This window comes from Pyrus communis, chromosome 3 (assembly GCF_041283825.1).
Source record: "Pyrus communis isolate YQ-2024b chromosome 3, ASM4128382v1, whole genome shotgun sequence".
Lineage (NCBI taxonomy): Eukaryota > Viridiplantae > Streptophyta > Magnoliopsida > Rosales > Rosaceae > Pyrus > Pyrus communis.
The window spans coordinates 5,725,214-5,743,014 of record NC_142567.1 but is presented as its reverse complement, the minus strand read 5'-3'; the positions used below and the strand labels follow the sequence as shown (position 1 = coordinate 5,743,014).

The 17,801-nt window shown below is 37.2% G+C and overlaps 3 protein-coding genes across 3 annotated transcripts; 2 read left to right on the top strand and 1 right to left on the bottom strand.

Moving 5' to 3' along the window:
- Positions 1-228: 228 nt before the first annotated feature.
- On the bottom strand, positions 229-2,493 carry LOC148697802 (uncharacterized). The gene is made up of 2 exons (XM_088690754.1): positions 575-2,493; positions 229-401 (listed from the first exon to the last, which is right to left on the bottom strand). Exons 1-2 carry the CDS (start codon positions 1,821-1,823, stop codon positions 358-360), a joined length of 1,293 nt encoding a protein of 430 aa, XP_088546880.1. The 5' UTR covers positions 1,824-2,493; the 3' UTR covers positions 229-357.
- A 10,770-nt stretch (positions 2,494-13,263) lies between these two features.
- Positions 13,264-13,848, top strand: LOC137714524 (uncharacterized). The gene has a single exon (XM_068453720.2). The coding sequence runs from the start codon at positions 13,380-13,382 to the stop codon at positions 13,647-13,649; it is 270 nt and encodes an 89-aa protein (XP_068309821.1). The 5' UTR covers positions 13,264-13,379; the 3' UTR covers positions 13,650-13,848.
- Positions 13,849-14,838: 990 nt separating this feature from the next.
- LOC137714839 (uncharacterized) lies at positions 14,839-15,302 on the top strand. Its single transcript, XM_068453968.2, has one exon. It carries the CDS (start codon positions 14,935-14,937, stop codon positions 15,199-15,201), a length of 267 nt encoding a protein of 88 aa, XP_068310069.2. The 5' UTR covers positions 14,839-14,934; the 3' UTR covers positions 15,202-15,302.
- The last annotated feature ends 2,499 nt before the right edge of the window (positions 15,303-17,801 follow it).

The following is a 17,801-nucleotide window of genomic DNA, read 5'->3' as shown; positions in this document are numbered from 1 at the left end:
TCATCTACAAAAGAAATGTAGTACTTATAGCCTTCTATAGATGGGATTGAAGATGGTCCCCATACATCTGAGTGGACTTTCTCAAACAAACACTTAGCTTTATTTTGTCTTACTGGAAATACTTGTCTACACATTTTTCCTTGTACACAAGATGAACACAAAGATGAACAAGAATCTTTACTAGTACTAATTTCAGCAGTTTTCAACATTCTAGCTAAAATATCCCCTGATGGATGCCCTAGCCTTTGATGCCAAATCGCATTCCTAACTTTCTGTCCCAAGAATGCAGCACATCGACTCAACCGTGTAGCAAATGATTTATCAAAAACAGTGGCTGGAATCTTGAAAAGTTCCCCATCAGCACTCCTTCCGTGGTACAAAGTCACCCTTGTTGCTTTGTCCTGTATAAAGAAATCCACATCATCACAAACAAACCAACAGCCATTATCTTTGCATAACATCTTAACAGAAAGAAGATTGGCAGTAATTTGGGGCACATGCAACACATTATGCAGAATTAAAGCATTATTAGGAGTTGTAATTGTAGAAGAACCAATGTGCTTGACTGCCAAACCTTCACCATTTCCAATAGTTATCTTCTCATCACCATTGTAAGAATTGACTTGAGAGAGTGCATGAACATTGGAAGTCATGTGATGTGTAGCTCCTGTGTCCAGAATCCAAGTATCCCCAGTGGATAACCCATGTCCAGTGTTCTGTGATGGATTCTGTCTAATATGAGCCTGTGCAGTCATGGCAGTCAAGGAAGATGGTGGTGGAGTACCCTGATAGGCAAAATTATTGCGATGATAACACTCCAGGGCAATATGGCCTCTTTTCCCACAAATCTGGCAAGCAAGGAACCCTGAATTTCCAATAGCAGCCCTGTGAAAGCAATTAGCTGCTGTATGTTCCCTCCTAGAACATATTTGACACTCGGGTGACACACCAGATCTGTAGGATGTATTGCCATTCCAGGTATTACTCCTTTGAAAACCATTACCAGAAAATCCACTGCCATTCTTAGACTGAACACCTTTACCATTGCCATTAAAACTACCAGTGTTCCTTCTGTGACCAGATGGATTTCCATTACCAGAGAAGTTTCTTGAACCATTAGTACTTCTATGATCAAAACTACCATTGTTAGAATTTCCATGATACCTCCTATTTCCCCCTGAGAAATTGGGCTTCTGGACAAACCTGTCACTATTCCCCACAAAACCCGAGCCACCATGAAATGCATTAGAATGATCACCATCAAACTCCCCTTGAAATCTTTGAGAGTTGGAACTCTCCCCAACTTCAAAACCAGTATGATTATTGTGAAAAGCTCTGGAACCAGATCCATCTCCATGAACATACATTGCTGTCATAGATGTACTCAAGGACTTCATTCTGGATTCAATACTAGTCTCTGCCCCAAGAAGTTGAGCCCTCAAATCTTTGTATGAAAGCGGAGAATCCCTAGCCAATATCACAGTCTTTATCATCTCAAACTCAGGAGGTAAACCAGATAGCACAGCTATAAGAAAATCATTCTCAGTGATCCTTTCTCCAGCAGAAACTAGTTGATCCTTAATGGCTTTAACCCTTAAAAGAAACCTATCCACATATTCCCCACCTTTTTGGATAGTGTGGAACTCACTTTTCAGTTGATTAATTCTAACCATAGAAACAGACGCAAATCTTTCTTGCAAACAAGTCCATGCCTCACACGCTGTCTTACTACCAATAATGTGTTCCATAACATCATCAGATAGTGTAGCAATGAGAAGACTGAGCAAGGCTAGATCCTTCTTCACCCAATCTTTATATGCCATAGTAACTTCAGTTGTAACTCCGGACTCTGTATCAATAACAAATCTCGGAGGACATGGATCTTCACCTGTGAAATGATCAAAATGATCATACCCCCGAAGAACAGACTAGAACTGAAAACTCCATTTAACAAAATTGTCATCCTGAAGCTTAACCGTAAGCATCCCAAGTAACCCTTCAATCTTGACATTCGACCCCATTGAAAAACCAAATACTTCACCAAAATATGATCTTAACACCAAAAAATACTACCCTTCGTTGTGAATGGCTATCGGCCTTTTTCTTTCTCCGAAACACAAACAAGTATCACAATCAAACAATGGCTATCGGCCTCTTACAAACTCAAATAATGGCTATCGGCCTTTAATCTTGCTAATAATGGCTATCGGCCTTCAAATTCATAGACAAAAACCAAACAATCTTCACCTAGAACATATCACAAACAGATGGTGTGCAATACGAAAACAGAAACCAAGAACCTGATATGAACGAATCCCTTGCCTCCTTTTTTACAAAGAAACTCTGTGATCGTACATCAAACATTAACCAGCACACGCAATTCTTTAAACTCCAGCGGAAGAAACGGCACCAAGAATCGTCCGAGCGATTGATACCATGATAACAGTGTTCAGCAAGAAACCAGGAAATACAGTAGAGAAGAAGAAAGAGAAAGAAAGCTAGAGACGAGAGATAGAGAGAGAAATATGATATTTTGTGTATTACCAACTGATTACTGCTTACAAGATATTTCACACTTATATACACAAGTGTTATCTTATCTCTTAAGCTATATCACATCCCATCTTTAACTAACTAATTGTCTTTTATATCCCTTTTTACACATTTGTGACTTTGACCATACTACCCTTCAATATCAAACACATCATGTGATAAATGGATGCAGTGGCCCACAATTCTATGCGTATGTCTTGTTTCAGTTGTGTGGGGATCATATAATTGGTTCCATGTAAAGGGGAGGGACATGGCAGCAGCCACACATAAGTTCAAAGAAGCTAGGTTCCATGCAGCTTCGTCCCTTCGTTTGTTTCCTCATAATTATATTTTATCGCTATCTGTCAAAGTATATGTGAAGACCGTTGCTTGTACAGCAACCTTCTTGGACAATGGTCACATTTCAAAATTCTGAACCATATATCTAATAATCTAACTAAGTACGTAACTCAAAACAAACTCTCTTTTTTCATCTGACTGTATGTATCTCTGAATAATCTGTCCATTTGCATTACAGTGATCTCCCCGCCCGACACTATATACTTTTGTCTGTGTGCATGATGATAACTGAGAATTAGGAAACGCAGTCCTGACCTCTGCATGCATGGAATAGTTAATTGTCATGCGACTACCAAGGAGTACTACTGAGTTCTAAAGTTCTCACCTGTCTAGCCATTTAGTATTCTGGTCTAATGATATTTCATTCACTTGTAACTTTGTAAGCAAGAGATCTTAGGTTTAGGTTTGAGTCACACCAACGACGAATTCAAACCATTTATGACTAGTCCATTGTGTGGTTTAGTTTACTCCCCACCCCTTATTGTAAGTAAAATAGAATGTATTAAAAAACAAAAAGGTTGCAATGCCTTAATAATAACCACAAATTAAGCCGACATAAGTGCTAATATTGGGGGTAATTACTTTAACGAATACTATGTAAACATATGTAAATTCCTGCAGTCAATCCCTATTCGATCCGAAGCTACGTACTCTATTGAAAGTTTTGTCAATTTAAGTCACTCGACTTGCTTGTAATACATTTTGAAAGGAAGATTGACCTTTTAATTGAGTTTAGAATGTGATTATTTTTTCCGATGTGCTCTCGCTTCTACATCTAAATTCAGTTTTCTACCCCGTAGTTCAGATTGAAGGGAAGGAGAGCTCTTCAATGTTAGAATAAAGCCCCATTTTTCCGGACAATGAATTAAACCCTGTTTGCCCAGCAATTTCCTGCTCTCTGGCCATTGACTTGGCCCAACCCAGAGCCAGAGGCCCCGGCCCAATATACAAAACCAAAATTAGGCCACAATTGTTAATAGTTGAAATCACCAGGGGTATTTTGGTACTTAAACCGCTGAAAACAGTGCCAACGCACCTTGCTTCACCGTTTCCACTGTCATCGCCCTTTCAAAATTCCCCGCCACCGTTCCTTTTCCCGGCTGCCAAGCTTCGCCGAATCAGCTTCTACATTCGCACTCACAGTCGTCTTCGGAACACTATAACGCAGGTAATCATCTCTCGCGCTATCGACTATTTGTTTCCCGAGAAAACACAGGAAAAAGAAAAGAACTCGGTACTTGACTACCGAATCCGTTGAATCGCTTACTATACTACTTTAATTTTTGCTTCCAACTTTGTTTTCACAGAATTCATCAGCAACTATAGAATTGAACTTTCACTATGATTATTTGTTCTTCCTTTTCCGTATTTACTCTGTTTGATTATGTTCTTGTGCTGCTAAAACCCTGCGTTTTAGGGGTTTTTGGATTTCGGTTTTCAGTATTCGAATTGGGATTTTTTTATTATTTCGATACCGAAAGTTGCATGTTGGGGTTTTTCATTTACTGCAACCTTTTAGCAAATTCGTTTCTTGAAACTGGAATATCTGAATATTTTTCCTTTCAATTATTTGGGTTTTGAGTTAGAAATAATGCGGTGGAAATGCAGGTGTTGGTAAATAAAATTCTAGTCGAAATTGGGGCGTTTTAAGATCATAACTGTTCTGTGGTTTCGACGTGTTATGCGAGATGCATAGAGAGTTCATAACCTGCACCCCGATGTTAGTGCTCCTGCCCAGAGCAGGGCACAGTCCTTCACGTGATGTTCACCTCCTGCACCATACGCTCATCTTGGATCCAAGTTAGGTGCACAGTCCTGTCGTACAGACCACTATAGGTGGTTCCGACTCGTAGGTGACCCGTGATTATTTGCCCAGTCTTCACGTGATCGTAGCACTTGAGCGTACTTATTTACATCCAGTCCTGTCGTACAGAACACTTTAGGTGGTTCCGACTCATGTGCAGGTGTAGTGATTGAGTTGTGGATTTGAGCTCTAGATTCAGCCATACAGGTCGCGTTAGGTGACTCCGACTGACATGTTACTTGCATTGATTTACATTACCTAGGTTACTTACATTTTATGTGGAGACATTCGACATGGCATATTTCTAAACATGTTTTCGATATATATGTATATTCTATTTTCTGAAAAACTATACAGGTTTTACTGCAAGGAGTTAGAATTTTTGGTAATGAAATGATTTTGAAAAGCTTTGTTTTTGCTCACTCACACTTTTTGTTTTGCGCCCCTCCAAGTTCTAGTTAGAAGCAGCTTTGGTGGTTCACGAGGACTTGACGATGGTTTTGACAGAACATCACAAATGTAGGATCATCTTTGGGTGTTATGTAATTAGTATTCGTTCTTTTGGACTGCACTTAGGCTTTATGTGCTCTGATTATGTTTATCACACTTAATCTCACACTAGTGTATTACTTTAACTAGTTTATTTAGTAGTTTGGTTTTTATTTATTCGTACTTTTATTATTATCTTTTGCTTCTGCACTGTGCACATGACTACGTCACCCTCACGTGACGGCCACCATGCCTTGATTTTGGTCGAGGTGTGTCAAAATCTATGTCATGATGATCTATGAAAATTGAGGATTTTGTAAAAGGAATAACATGCAAGCTTTGAGTTCCATTGGTAAGGTTTAAACTTTTGAGAAAGACTTCACAACCTTGATTAAAAAAAAAAAAAAAAAACTCTTTCATTTTGCATATCCTTGCACATTTTACATTTTGTAATAGAGTAGTAGTGTATGAATGTTTGTTTATTAGGCTCTTATTTTCGAATGTGATGTAGTACTTAAACGACAAATGTGTTTTAATGTTTTGAAGTAATATTTATGTGACAATGTTTGATATGTGAAAATTTAAGAAAAAAAAAAATATTTTTCTTAACGGGTCATAACGGGCGCCTGTTAAGGACCTGTTAAGATAATGGGTGAGATACGACACAATCCGTTAAGATAACATGTGTTAAATGAAACAATAAACATGACCTGTTTGCCAAGCCTAGTTGCGTGCCACCTCATAAAACCATCTTTAAGAAAGATGCAAGAGAGGAAGAAGAAAACACGGGGGATAGTATATAAAGACCATCAATCTGTCGCTTACAACTGACACCGGGTTTCAAAATATTAAAAAAATAAAATCTATGTCACTTAGAACCGACGCAGGCTTTAAAATATTTAAAAATAATAATTAGTATCGGATAGAAGCGAAACCAATACTTTATGTCACTTAAAGGTGACACTATTTTTTTAAAGCGACACCATTATTTAAAAATTATTAAAATGTATGTCGGTTATAAGCCACATTAAATGTTTACGTCAGTTAAAAGCAACATAGACAGTTTATGACACTTATAAGCGACAGTAAATCCGACGTCATGTTGAGTAAGTGTCGGAAATGTCTTGTCCACCACTATATTATATTAAAGCGACGTCACCTAGTGACACAATAAGTCCATTTTGTAGTAGTGAATGCTTGTGCTTGTAGTGTCTATAAATGTGGGTGTAACACAAATAAATAAATTAAAATATAAATTAATAAAAAAATATTGTCACATGATCCGCTAAACTTGTCCCACTACGCAGATTAGTAGACGCATGAGAGATAGCGTTTTTCAACAAGTAAACGCTATGTTGAGTTTTTTCCAACAACCCTAAAGACATTGACTACTTCTTGGGAGATCTCCAAGCTTCTCGCAAAACTCTTCCCTAATTCTACTACACATTTCTCGCAACTCCATCTCATTACCCGTAAGCTAGTCATGAGTAATGTGAACCCAGCATTGACACAAAGTAACATCTCCGATGAGCTTCCACGTAGCCATTTTTTCCACAAAAAAATTATATGAAAGCTTTGGTTGAAAGTGTTGAAAATATTGAAATGTGGTGTAAGGTGGAAGATGATGGTTAGGTATTTATAGAAAAAAATAATAATTTTTTTTATGTATTTTAAAATTTTTTTTATTAATTTTTATTAACTTAATTAATCTGGACCGTTGGATTTGAATACAACAGCCCAGATGTTGACACATGGGCCAACAATCATAATTTAGACCCTTTTTTTATTCTGTATTTTTTGGAACGAAAATCGTCAACTGTTGATCACATCAACTAGCCATTAGGTTCGAAATTCAAATTTTTCTTTTTTTTCCGTTGGAAATCCAATGGTCCAGAAAACTAGCTGTTGGAAATCCAACGGTCCATAACGAGACACGTGGCCACTCACGGATACAAATTGATGCGCTGCAAAGGTGGGCCCCACTGCCTTTTTTTTTTCAGGGACGCGCCTTCACTCATGCATGTTTCACGCGTACCTAACACAAAAAAAATTTCAGTAGGCTTTGAAGTCATGCTGACACAAGCCTAACATCAGATGGCCCGTCCTATAACTCATCACATTTTGGGCTGGCCTGGAGACTGGCTTGGGCTGGGTGCCAACCTATTCAACTGGGCTGGAACAAAAAAAAGGGAGGCTAGCCTATTTGTGTGATGTGAGCCGGCCTACCCATATGGGGTGGACTTGCTCTGAGGGGATATGGAGTAATTTGAGGAATAGAGGTAGTAGTAGATGGTTTAGACAGTGATGCAAGAAAAGGAAAACTGTCTTGACATCAAACCTATGAAAACGTATTTGTGTGCCCCGAGAGAAAATTTGGATGTGGGATGAGCATATGTGGCATAAGCGGGACTTCCAAAAACGCGCATGTGGTGGTAGGAAGGTGACTTTTTGTAGAGGAGAACTCAAAACGAGGAGAAATTTTTCTTGTGCTCGTAACATATATGTGGTACACCACACGTGTTATTATATAAGTGGTGGGAAGTTATATTTTTTATGTTATTAACTTTTTTGATACTAGAATCTCACAATTTGTATAGAGACAGGTGGTATACCATCTCGTGTTCCAAGCACATTGAAAAAATTCTCGAAATTTGTGGAGCAAGGGTTTTTAGTAAGACGGTATAATGGTTATTTCTCTTTACTTGTAAGTGAGATGCCTTTTTTTTTTTTTTTGAACAAACGATATTATCTACACTAAGGGGGAGGGGTGGGATTAGCCTCACAATGGGCTAACAATGATGTGGTTTAAATTCTCCTTTGGCGAGAATCAAACCTAGGACCTCTCATTTACAAATGAAGAGGAAAATCACTACACTGTAGTACTAAATGGCAAGTAAGAGGTCTTGTGTCTTATATTTGATTCTCGCCAAAGGCGAATTCGAACCACATTATTGCTAGCCCATTGTGTGGCTTAGCCCACTCCCTAGCCCCCTTAGTGTATATAATTTCGTTTGTTCAAAAAAAAAAAAAAGGTGTAGGGATATGATTTATAACCATCCCCCTAAAATTTAAGAGCTAGAGTGGATTGAAAACGGAGGGTTGTAGCTACCTCAAGAAGATGCCAATGTTTTCTTTTTACCACACCATTTTGTTGTAGTGTGTAGACACAAGTGCATTGGTAAATGAAACCATGGGCAAAGAAATCCCGCATACAAAAAAAATTTCACCCATTATCGACTTGTATTTGTTGGACTTCTGTTTGGAATTGTGTTTCAACACAAGCAAAAAAAAAAAAAAAATCTTGCAAAGGTCTTTTGTGTTTCACGTTTATGGTGCATAAAAAAAACCCAAGTAAATCTAGAAAAGTCATCAACGATGGATAAAAAATAATAAGCCCCAGCAAGAGAGAGATGTTTTTTAGGACATCACAATAAAAAAGGTAAAAAGGACTCCATGTTGAAATAGAACTAGTAACAAAAGTTGGCAAGTTTGTTTCGCCAACGAACAAACTTCACACCGCCCTCCATCTTCGTTGGTTCATGTACTTAATAAGGATGGTTTGCCTTGTCCTCCTGGTTCATGTTAATTTAGGTTGCAGTATATAGGGCGACACTTGAACTCGATTCTTGTGTCTCTCCTTATCCCCTTTGTTGTTTGTTTGTGATGTTTTGTTTGTTAGCCTTCTGGTAGGGTTTCGGTGTATCCTTCTGGCTTTTGCCGGCTTGTTATATATTGCCTGCTTTCCAAAAAAACAAAAAACAAAAAAAAAAAAAAAAAAGTAAATCAATTTGAAAAAAGTGCTAGCATGTAGTTGAAGATGGCAGAAGAAAGGTGGCCTAGGTGTCGGTGCCAAAGTTTGGGTGAGGTTATGAGGAGATGACGGGCAGGTTTTCGGGAATGGCCAGTGGCAAAATGGTGAATAACTCAAAATCGAAACCTAATTCATATCCAACACAAGTAGTGCAATTCATAGGCCAACTTTAGGCTTAATAATAATAAAGGGGTTTTTTGATATGGGTACAAAGTAACTAAAAATTGAACCCATTTCAAAAATAAAAAATCACTAAAAACTGGACCTATTTTAAAAGGTAGTCTATAAAATTAGACCTATTTCAAATTTTTTCTAATAAAATAATGGGTCGAGAATGAGAGTCTTGAGAGGTGCGTATTACGTGGGGTTAGCCTTTGGTATTTTTTTTAATTCATTTCTGCCTTGTGTATCAACTTTATATTCTCAATTCTGTCGGTTTGTGAATTTTGTTTCCGACGATCTTTCTAATTATGAGTATCATGCATCGGTTGAACTGATATGGACTACTCAAGTTTCTATGGAAATTTGGGTTAAAGACATTCGATATTTATGTAATGGATTGAGACAACATATTTAAGTTAGCCAAAACTATAAGAAGAAAATTAGAAATTGAATGCAATCCCGTAAAAAATAAGCATATTGTTTTAGCCCATTAAACTGTGCGCATGTACGAATTGCACGACTTAATTTAAAAAGTAAAAATGAAGAATGCTAGCAACCTTTTTTTTTTTTTTTTTTTGAACAAAAGCAACCTTCTCTTGCGACTTTATCTTTGTACCATTTTGGCTTTCCTTCCCATTCCGTTGTTTGATGATCAGAATCATCCACTTTTTAGACATCATTTAACGATCATCTATGTAAAAATAACTAAATTCTAAATCGTTTAGTCATCTAATTATTATCCAATATGTTGATAACGAATCATGTATCTCATTTAAGCAATGAAATTTTGTCAACGTTAATCCAACAACTAAACAACTTTGATTTGACTGATTTTTTGCAAAATGGATCTTTAAATTATGATTAAGGAAGTGAGTTTTGATCATCAAATAACATTATAATTTAGTAAGAGAGCTAAAAAGGTAAACCAAGAAGGCTCAAACAAGAATGTTGTTGTCATTCCACCTACAAAAATAGTTGAAAATATGGGAGCAAATATTAAGTTTTGGCTAAAGCAGACTGATAGTCTATGTGGTGATAGGGTATCAGAAGATAGTTTCGTGGTAAAAAAGTAAGAATTCAAACCCTTGTGGTGAAAACCGTTTGCAAATTTAACTCAAAAATGAAATTCTCATTAATTCTCCATTAGATGCGGGGATAAAATTGTCCAGCCTAACTCTTTATTTTGTTTACCTTCTTATCTCTTCGTCTTTCATTACTCTCTAATTATAGCTTCACCTTCTCCCCCCTCTCTTCAACCATTTTTAAGGAGAATTTGAACCAGTATAGCAATTATGTCCATCCCCATTGTTGCAACAACTGCCCTATCCATTAAAGTTAAATTGATGATAGCTCAGGTGCTGAGATTGGCCTATTTCTTCGAATGAGGATCCATTTTGTGAGGTTTTTGGGGATCCTCCAATCACATCCGTTTATATACATCATGCAGCCAATTTTCGTCAAATACTGTTTATATTTAATTTTAAATAAAAAAATTTACAATAATTTCTGACCGCACGATATACGATAAACGGATGTGATTGAAGGATTCTCAGGATCCTCACAAAGAGAATACGGAGAGGATCCTCATTCTATTTCTTCCAATTTCTTCAATCTCTTATTGAGGCGTCATGAGACCTATATCTAGATAATAAATAAAAAACAGTGTAGAAATTGAACTTTTGGGTTTGCCGAAGATGGTGCCATGTGAATCGGTCTTGAGAGTGTGCGAGAAGGACGGGTCATTGGGAGAAAGACATGGTAATGACCTTGAAGGCCGGTTTGTTGACGGTGGATTTGAGAAGAGAGAAAGTTGGCTTTGACAATATCTGCATAGAGAGGTAGGGGCTGGACTTTTTATTCGGACATCGAACCAAAATTTAATGGCAATCTCAGTTTAGGATCAAATTTGTTAAGAGTCTTTACAACAAGAGTTTAAACCTAATTTTTCTAACGCGGAGGCTATCTTCCGAATGGAGTAGGATTCTCTGCCCTTCAAATTCTCCTCCCTCCTCTCTCACTTTCTCCTTTGTCTTTCTCTCTCTATAAGAGCACTTCCAGTGTGTAAAGGCTCCCCTTGGCAATAGGCAATTCAATCCCCTCAAGTGAATAGTAACTACCTTTAATGAATAGTAGTTGTCTTTTGCATCTCCATCCCTAACTGAATAGCCATGGCAATAGGCAATAAAATATTAGTATTTTTTATTTTATAAAATAATAAAAAATAAATTTATTTTTAATTTCAGATAGGATTTTTAACCGATCTCGTCACGTCACATGTCATTACCCGAAAGTACAATTTTTGTGGATAAATTTTGTTAAGATTTTTAACCAATTCCATCGCGCAACATATCCTTCCATGTGTAGAATCGTTGAAAATATTGAATGTGCTGTAAGGTGGGAGAAAATGGCAAGGTATTTATAGAAGAAAAAAATTATAATTTTTAAAAAATTTTGAAATTTTTTGAAATTTTTAATTGTTTTTAATTTTTTTTATTAACTTAATTAATCTGAATAGTTGGATTACAAAATTTTTTTTGAAATCCAATAGTCCAGATTGTGACACATTGCCCACATAACATTTATGTTTTTTTTTCTTTTTAAAAAAAAAATTAAAGCGGAAAAGCGTGGACCATTGATTAGAAATCAAACAATCAAGATTCAAAGGCTACTGAGTAGGCTACCACGCAGGCCCCACCGCCTAAAGTCTTGTTGGTGACGCACCCCTACATGCGCATGTTATGCACGCACCTGACCTAAAAAAAAAAAATTATAACGTGGCTGACGTCAGCCTTGCATCACTCCCTTTTAGGCGTTTAGGCTTTGGACTTGTGCCTAATCTCTCCCACGAGCTCCCCTTCAGCCCAATGCCAAAATGGGATGGCGCCACTTTGGCAGGGGATTGGATTGCAAATGGAACCAGTCGACATGGCAAAAAAGCATGTTGAAAGTGCTCTAAAGAAGTCAACACAAGATGTTGACATGTCTTAATCATGAGCGTTCAAATAAAAGGAGATTGGACGGGACGAAAAATGAGAGATAAGAGTATCAGGATCCTTTCTATATACCTTATCACCACATTAACTATTAGCCCCTAACATTGGAATTAGCTTAATTGACATAAAATCAAACATCCTAATTCAAATTTGGTGTTTTGGAATACTAAAAAACAAGAAAGCACGTGGATATTGACTCTGCAAAAGAGGAGCGTTTCACTAGCCTATAACTTTAATTCTTTAAGAAGATTGAAATTTAAAATAAACCTGGTGTTATATTACATATTGAATATAATCCCTTGATGTGTCTTTAATTCAAAATAATTAATGTGCATTTTATTTAATGTCTCCCATTAAATATTTAAATTTATGCATCTACAAATTTTAATTTATTTTTTGACCAAAAAAGAGTTTTTCAATTTATTAATTTTATTTAACATTCTTCAAACTTGAAAGATTCAATTAATGTACCTAAATGTTAGTACCGAAATTTATGTGCCGAAATGTATTATATTGAACTAATGTATTTAAATGTTAGTACCGAAATGTATGTACCGACATATATGCATTGAAATGTATAAATTAAATTAATGTACCTAAATGTTAGTACCGAAATGTATTATATTGAATTAATGTACCTAAATGTTTGTATCGAAATGTATATACCGAAATGTGTGTACCTAAATGTATGCACCGAAATGTGTTATAATAAATTTAATGTACCTAAATGAAGAAGTCAAAGTACATCGAAATATATTATATAACAAAAATTAATTTATCTAAATGTTTACAACAAAATATATTATAAAAAATGAAAATTATAATGAAATAAAATTAATACATTAAAACTTAGGAAGAAAAAGATAAATAATTAAAAAAATCAAAATATAATTAATAAATGAGGTTATTAATATATCAAGGGACTAAAATTAAATTTAAATCTTACTCATGGTTTTAATCTAAAAGTCATCCAAAAATCAAAACATGAGCTTTGCACATTGTTTTCTTCACCTATTACCACCACCGATTTCCACTTCCCTCATACTGGTGGCCGTGCCTTGACCCCTCCTCCTATTTGCTTCCTATATATATCATGCATAATAAATTCAAAGAAAACACCAATTCAGATTTTTCATTTCATACTCTCCCCTCTCAAACTTTCACCAGTTTCACCGATCAAGATCTTTGATCATTGCAAAATCAGTAACAAAAAAATAAATCAGAAAAAATGAGTGCAGCGTGCAGGGCTTGGGTTGTGGCAGCCAGTATAGGGGCAGTGGAAGCAGTCAAAGACCAAGGAATCTGCAGGTGGAATGGGGTTCTGAGATCAGTCCACCAACATGCCAAGAACAACATCAGATCCTATTCCCAAGCCAAGAAACTGATCTCCGACTCATCTTACTCGGCGATTTCTATAACGATGCAGAGATCACAGGAGGAGAAGTTGAGAAAAGTCATGGAATTGAACTGCTGGGGTCCTAATACCCTAAGATTTTAGATCGTAATTATGTAATTTAGATTTTAGATTATGAGTATGGATCATGTCATCCCTTTTTCCATGAGAATTAAATGACATAATTTCATTGCTCATTGGGCAAACATGGCGTTGTCAAATTTTGGTATCATTGTTTAAACCCTAAACTTATTTAACTAGTCTACCCTCATTATTTGTTCATGGACAGGACCTACGAAGTGTCTTCTGGTAGATCCATATCATAAAAGTAGTCTTAACATGGATTTGATCAATTTTAAGAGGTTATCCATTTTCAGATTAAGTTTTGCTGCAATTGCAATCAACATACAGATGAGATGGATGTGATCCCTTTTTTTTAATCAAATGATGTGATCCTTTTGGCTGGTAAATATATATCAAACTAGTGTAAGTGAAAGGGTGAGGTTTCACCACGAAACTAATTAGTAATATGGAGAGTAACTCAATTATTTATAAGTAGGTATGCCAATTTCTAATGCGTTAACCCAACACGAAACTAACATGTTTCAGGTCGGCATGTTAACGAATCGGATAATCCAAAGAGTACCTGTTAAATAACGAGTCAGTTCAGGTATATACGCGAGTAACCCGTTACACGATAAGAAAATATTAATTTAACAAATTTTAAACTAATGAAAAAACATACTATAAAATATATTTATGTGGCAATGTGGTATGTGAAAACTCTAGAAATATATTTTTCTTAAGGGGCATTTGATCTAGATGATTGATTTTTTAATTTCTTAAAAAATGTGACCCATCAACACGTTAGCGTTTGACTAATATTCTGCATATTTAGTCAAGGGCAAATAGTCAATTTAATAAGTTGTACATGAAATGTGGTCCCATTTGTCGTGATATTTTATGTTCTCACAAGAAATTTGATACCAAATTATTATTTGCTTCAAGTCCAACATTTCGTGAAAAATATCGCTATATTCAAATTCGAGAACTTTGTTTCTTTGGGGGGAAAAAACAATAGAGGAATGCACATGGCATTGACGAGAACAACTTTTGCCTTTTCCTTTGGGCCTGATCCAAAAAAACAAGCATCAGCGCGCGGTTTTGACACCCTCTTACCACAGGTTTATGCCCCAAACCTTATTCTCGTCAACACTCCCAACAATTTTCCTGAACTGGTGCCACTGTATTGAATCTCACTTTTTTACCATATCAGCTGACCATATATATATATATATAGCCTTTTACCCACAATTAAAATTCAAGAAAACCCCAAAATCTCATTTCATACTCTAACAAAAAGAATCACAAAAAATAAGGGAAAAAAAAAATGAGTGCAGCCTGCAGAGCCTGGGTGGTGGCAGCAAGCATTGGAAAAGTGGAGGCACTGAAAGACCAAGGAGTCTGCAGGTGGAATGGGGTTCTGAGATCGGCCCACCAGCATGCCAAGTACAACATCAGATCCTATTCCCAAGCCAAAAAGCTGTCCGACTCATCGTCTTCTGCAATTTCTATGTCGATGCAGAGATCACAGGAGGAGAAGGTGAAAAAAGTCATGGAGTTGGTTTGCTGGGGTCCCAATACTGTTAGAATTTAGCAGTTAATTAGGTATTTTTTTCGATTTAGGTTTATGGTTACGTATCTGTCATCCTTTTTCCATGAATTACATTGCTTAATTTCATGATTTACTCGTTGAATCTTTTTTCACTACGTTTTCTCTTATTTACCATGTTTGTTAATGCAATGTTTTTTATTTTGTTTTTAAATATTTGCGGAATTAAATATTTTTCGAAAGTGAGAACAAAGTAACTTGGGCCTAAAGTTGACTTGCGGATTCGTCAAATACTTTAAAATGCTGCCTCCCTAAATATAGATATTTTGCGATATATTGGTTTGTTTTTTCTGTTTTGTTTTGTATGATTTTTTTTATTAGCACCCCACGTAATATAAAATACAAATTATATTAAAATCTAATGTTAAATGATGTATACCCTATATGCAATGACAATTTTGACCTCATAAGGTTAAAAAAACATAAAAAGGAGTGTGATTGGAGATCAAATTTTCTTTACTTCTCCCAATATTTTGGGTTAGAAGCTCAGTTAGGAAGCTCATTGGAGATGCTCTTGGGGCATAGAAAATACAAATTTGAGATGCAAAAACTATATGATTAATTACACTAACACCTCCTTAGGTTTATCGAGTTTTCACAAAATCTCCTCACGTTTGAGATATTATGACACACCCCGACCGAGATCAGGGCGTGCTGGCCGTCACACGAAGGTGACGTAGCCATGTGCACGTGCGGAAGCGATTAAGATAGTAATATAAAAGTACTAATAATTAAAAACCTAATAGCATACAAAGTACTAGTGTATGTGAGACACAATTTCAGAGCAAGTCTACAGCAGTCAAAAATGAAAAGATACGACATATGTACACCCGAAGGTGACCCTACAATGGTGAGTGTCTGTCAGAAATGCCGGGACGCCCTCTGGGATAAACCACCGAACTTGCTAGACCACTAGAACCTGGAGGGGCGCAAAAACAAAAGCGTGAGTGGGCAAAAACAAAGCTCTTTGAAAACTCTTTAGCAAAACACATTCTAACCCCTCGCCGTAAAACCTGTATACTTCCCAGAAAATGAACATATATACGTATGTATAGATATGTCAATCATGCTCCATGATATGCCATTCATGCTCGAGAATATGCCACAACAGAATCTCATAATAAATGTAAATGCTCAGGCGTAATCACATCAATAACATATAATCTGGCAGCCGGGAGTCACCTAACGTGACATGTACCGCTGCATATAGAGCTCCAATCTCAACTCAACATCTGAATCTGCACACGAGTCGGAACCACCTAACGTGGTCTGTACGACAGGACTGGGTGTAATATATACGCTCTAGTGCTACGATCACGTGAAGACTGTGCGAATAATCGCGGGTCACCTACGAGTCGGAACCACCTAATGTGGTCTGCACGACAAGGCTTGCACCTAACTTGGATCCAAGGCGAGCGTGTGGTGCGGGTGAACATCACGTGAAGGACTCTGCCCCTCTCTGGGCGGGAGCACTAACACCGGGGGTGCAGATTATGAGCTCTCTAAACATCTCAAATTACTATTGCATAACAACATGAATACCGCTTACCTGGCACTTACCTGTGCGTCCACAGCACCAAATACACATTTATATATATGTATGCCACTACTAATACATGCGATGATGCGTAAACAACATTCATATGATGCATGGCATAAAACAAATAACCTTTTCCATTTAATTTCTGGGAATTAATATGTATATAGGTATATACGGAAAACAAAAGCCCACTCACTGATAATTAGAAGGGTCGTAGCCCCCCTGCCTCGAATGTGAACGCTCGTCCTCGGAAAACGAATCACCTATACGCGACAAAGTTACGAAAACGTTAATTTAAAAGCACCTAAGCAACTTCTCGTAATAACTTCTCATACATTGCTCAATTTGGACAATTGAATATACCAACGTGATCTACACAACCTCAGGATCACACCCATATTTTTAAAATAATTTTTGGACCACGCACGCGCCCCCACGCGCCTGAACAGGCACGGACCCACGCGCCCCCACGCGCGGCCACGTGACCTGCACACTGATGGTGTCAACAGACGCCGTCAGGAATATTCCGTTAAACTGACGGAATATTCCGTTAGACTTAACTGACGCCGTCCACTGCCGTTAGGAATATTCCGTTAAACTTAACGGAATATTCCCCTGTCTTTTCCGGCGAGACTCCGGCGCCGGCGACGGCGCCGGAAAACTGGGAAATTTTCAAACTTAGTTTTCTCCTTCGTTTTTCAACCATTTTTCACGATCTTTATACCAAAATGAAGCTTAGGACTAGTAGAATCACGTTGGACTACTTTTAAGGCCTAAAAATCACACGATCATACCTGCAACAACGATCCAAGTTCGGCCAACTTTGAACAGGACGATCCCGACGTCCAAACTCGTCCAACGAAACACTCCCAAGCTCCTGGGAACCTCACAAACACAACTACAAGCTTAGAATCTCCTAAAACAAGCTAGATTAGGTTTGCATGAACAGTACATAATTCGGCCATGGTGATATCGACGTGAAAACGTCAAAGTTCTTACCTGGAAATGGCACCACTGGACTCCTCTCAGCCTCACGAGCACGAGG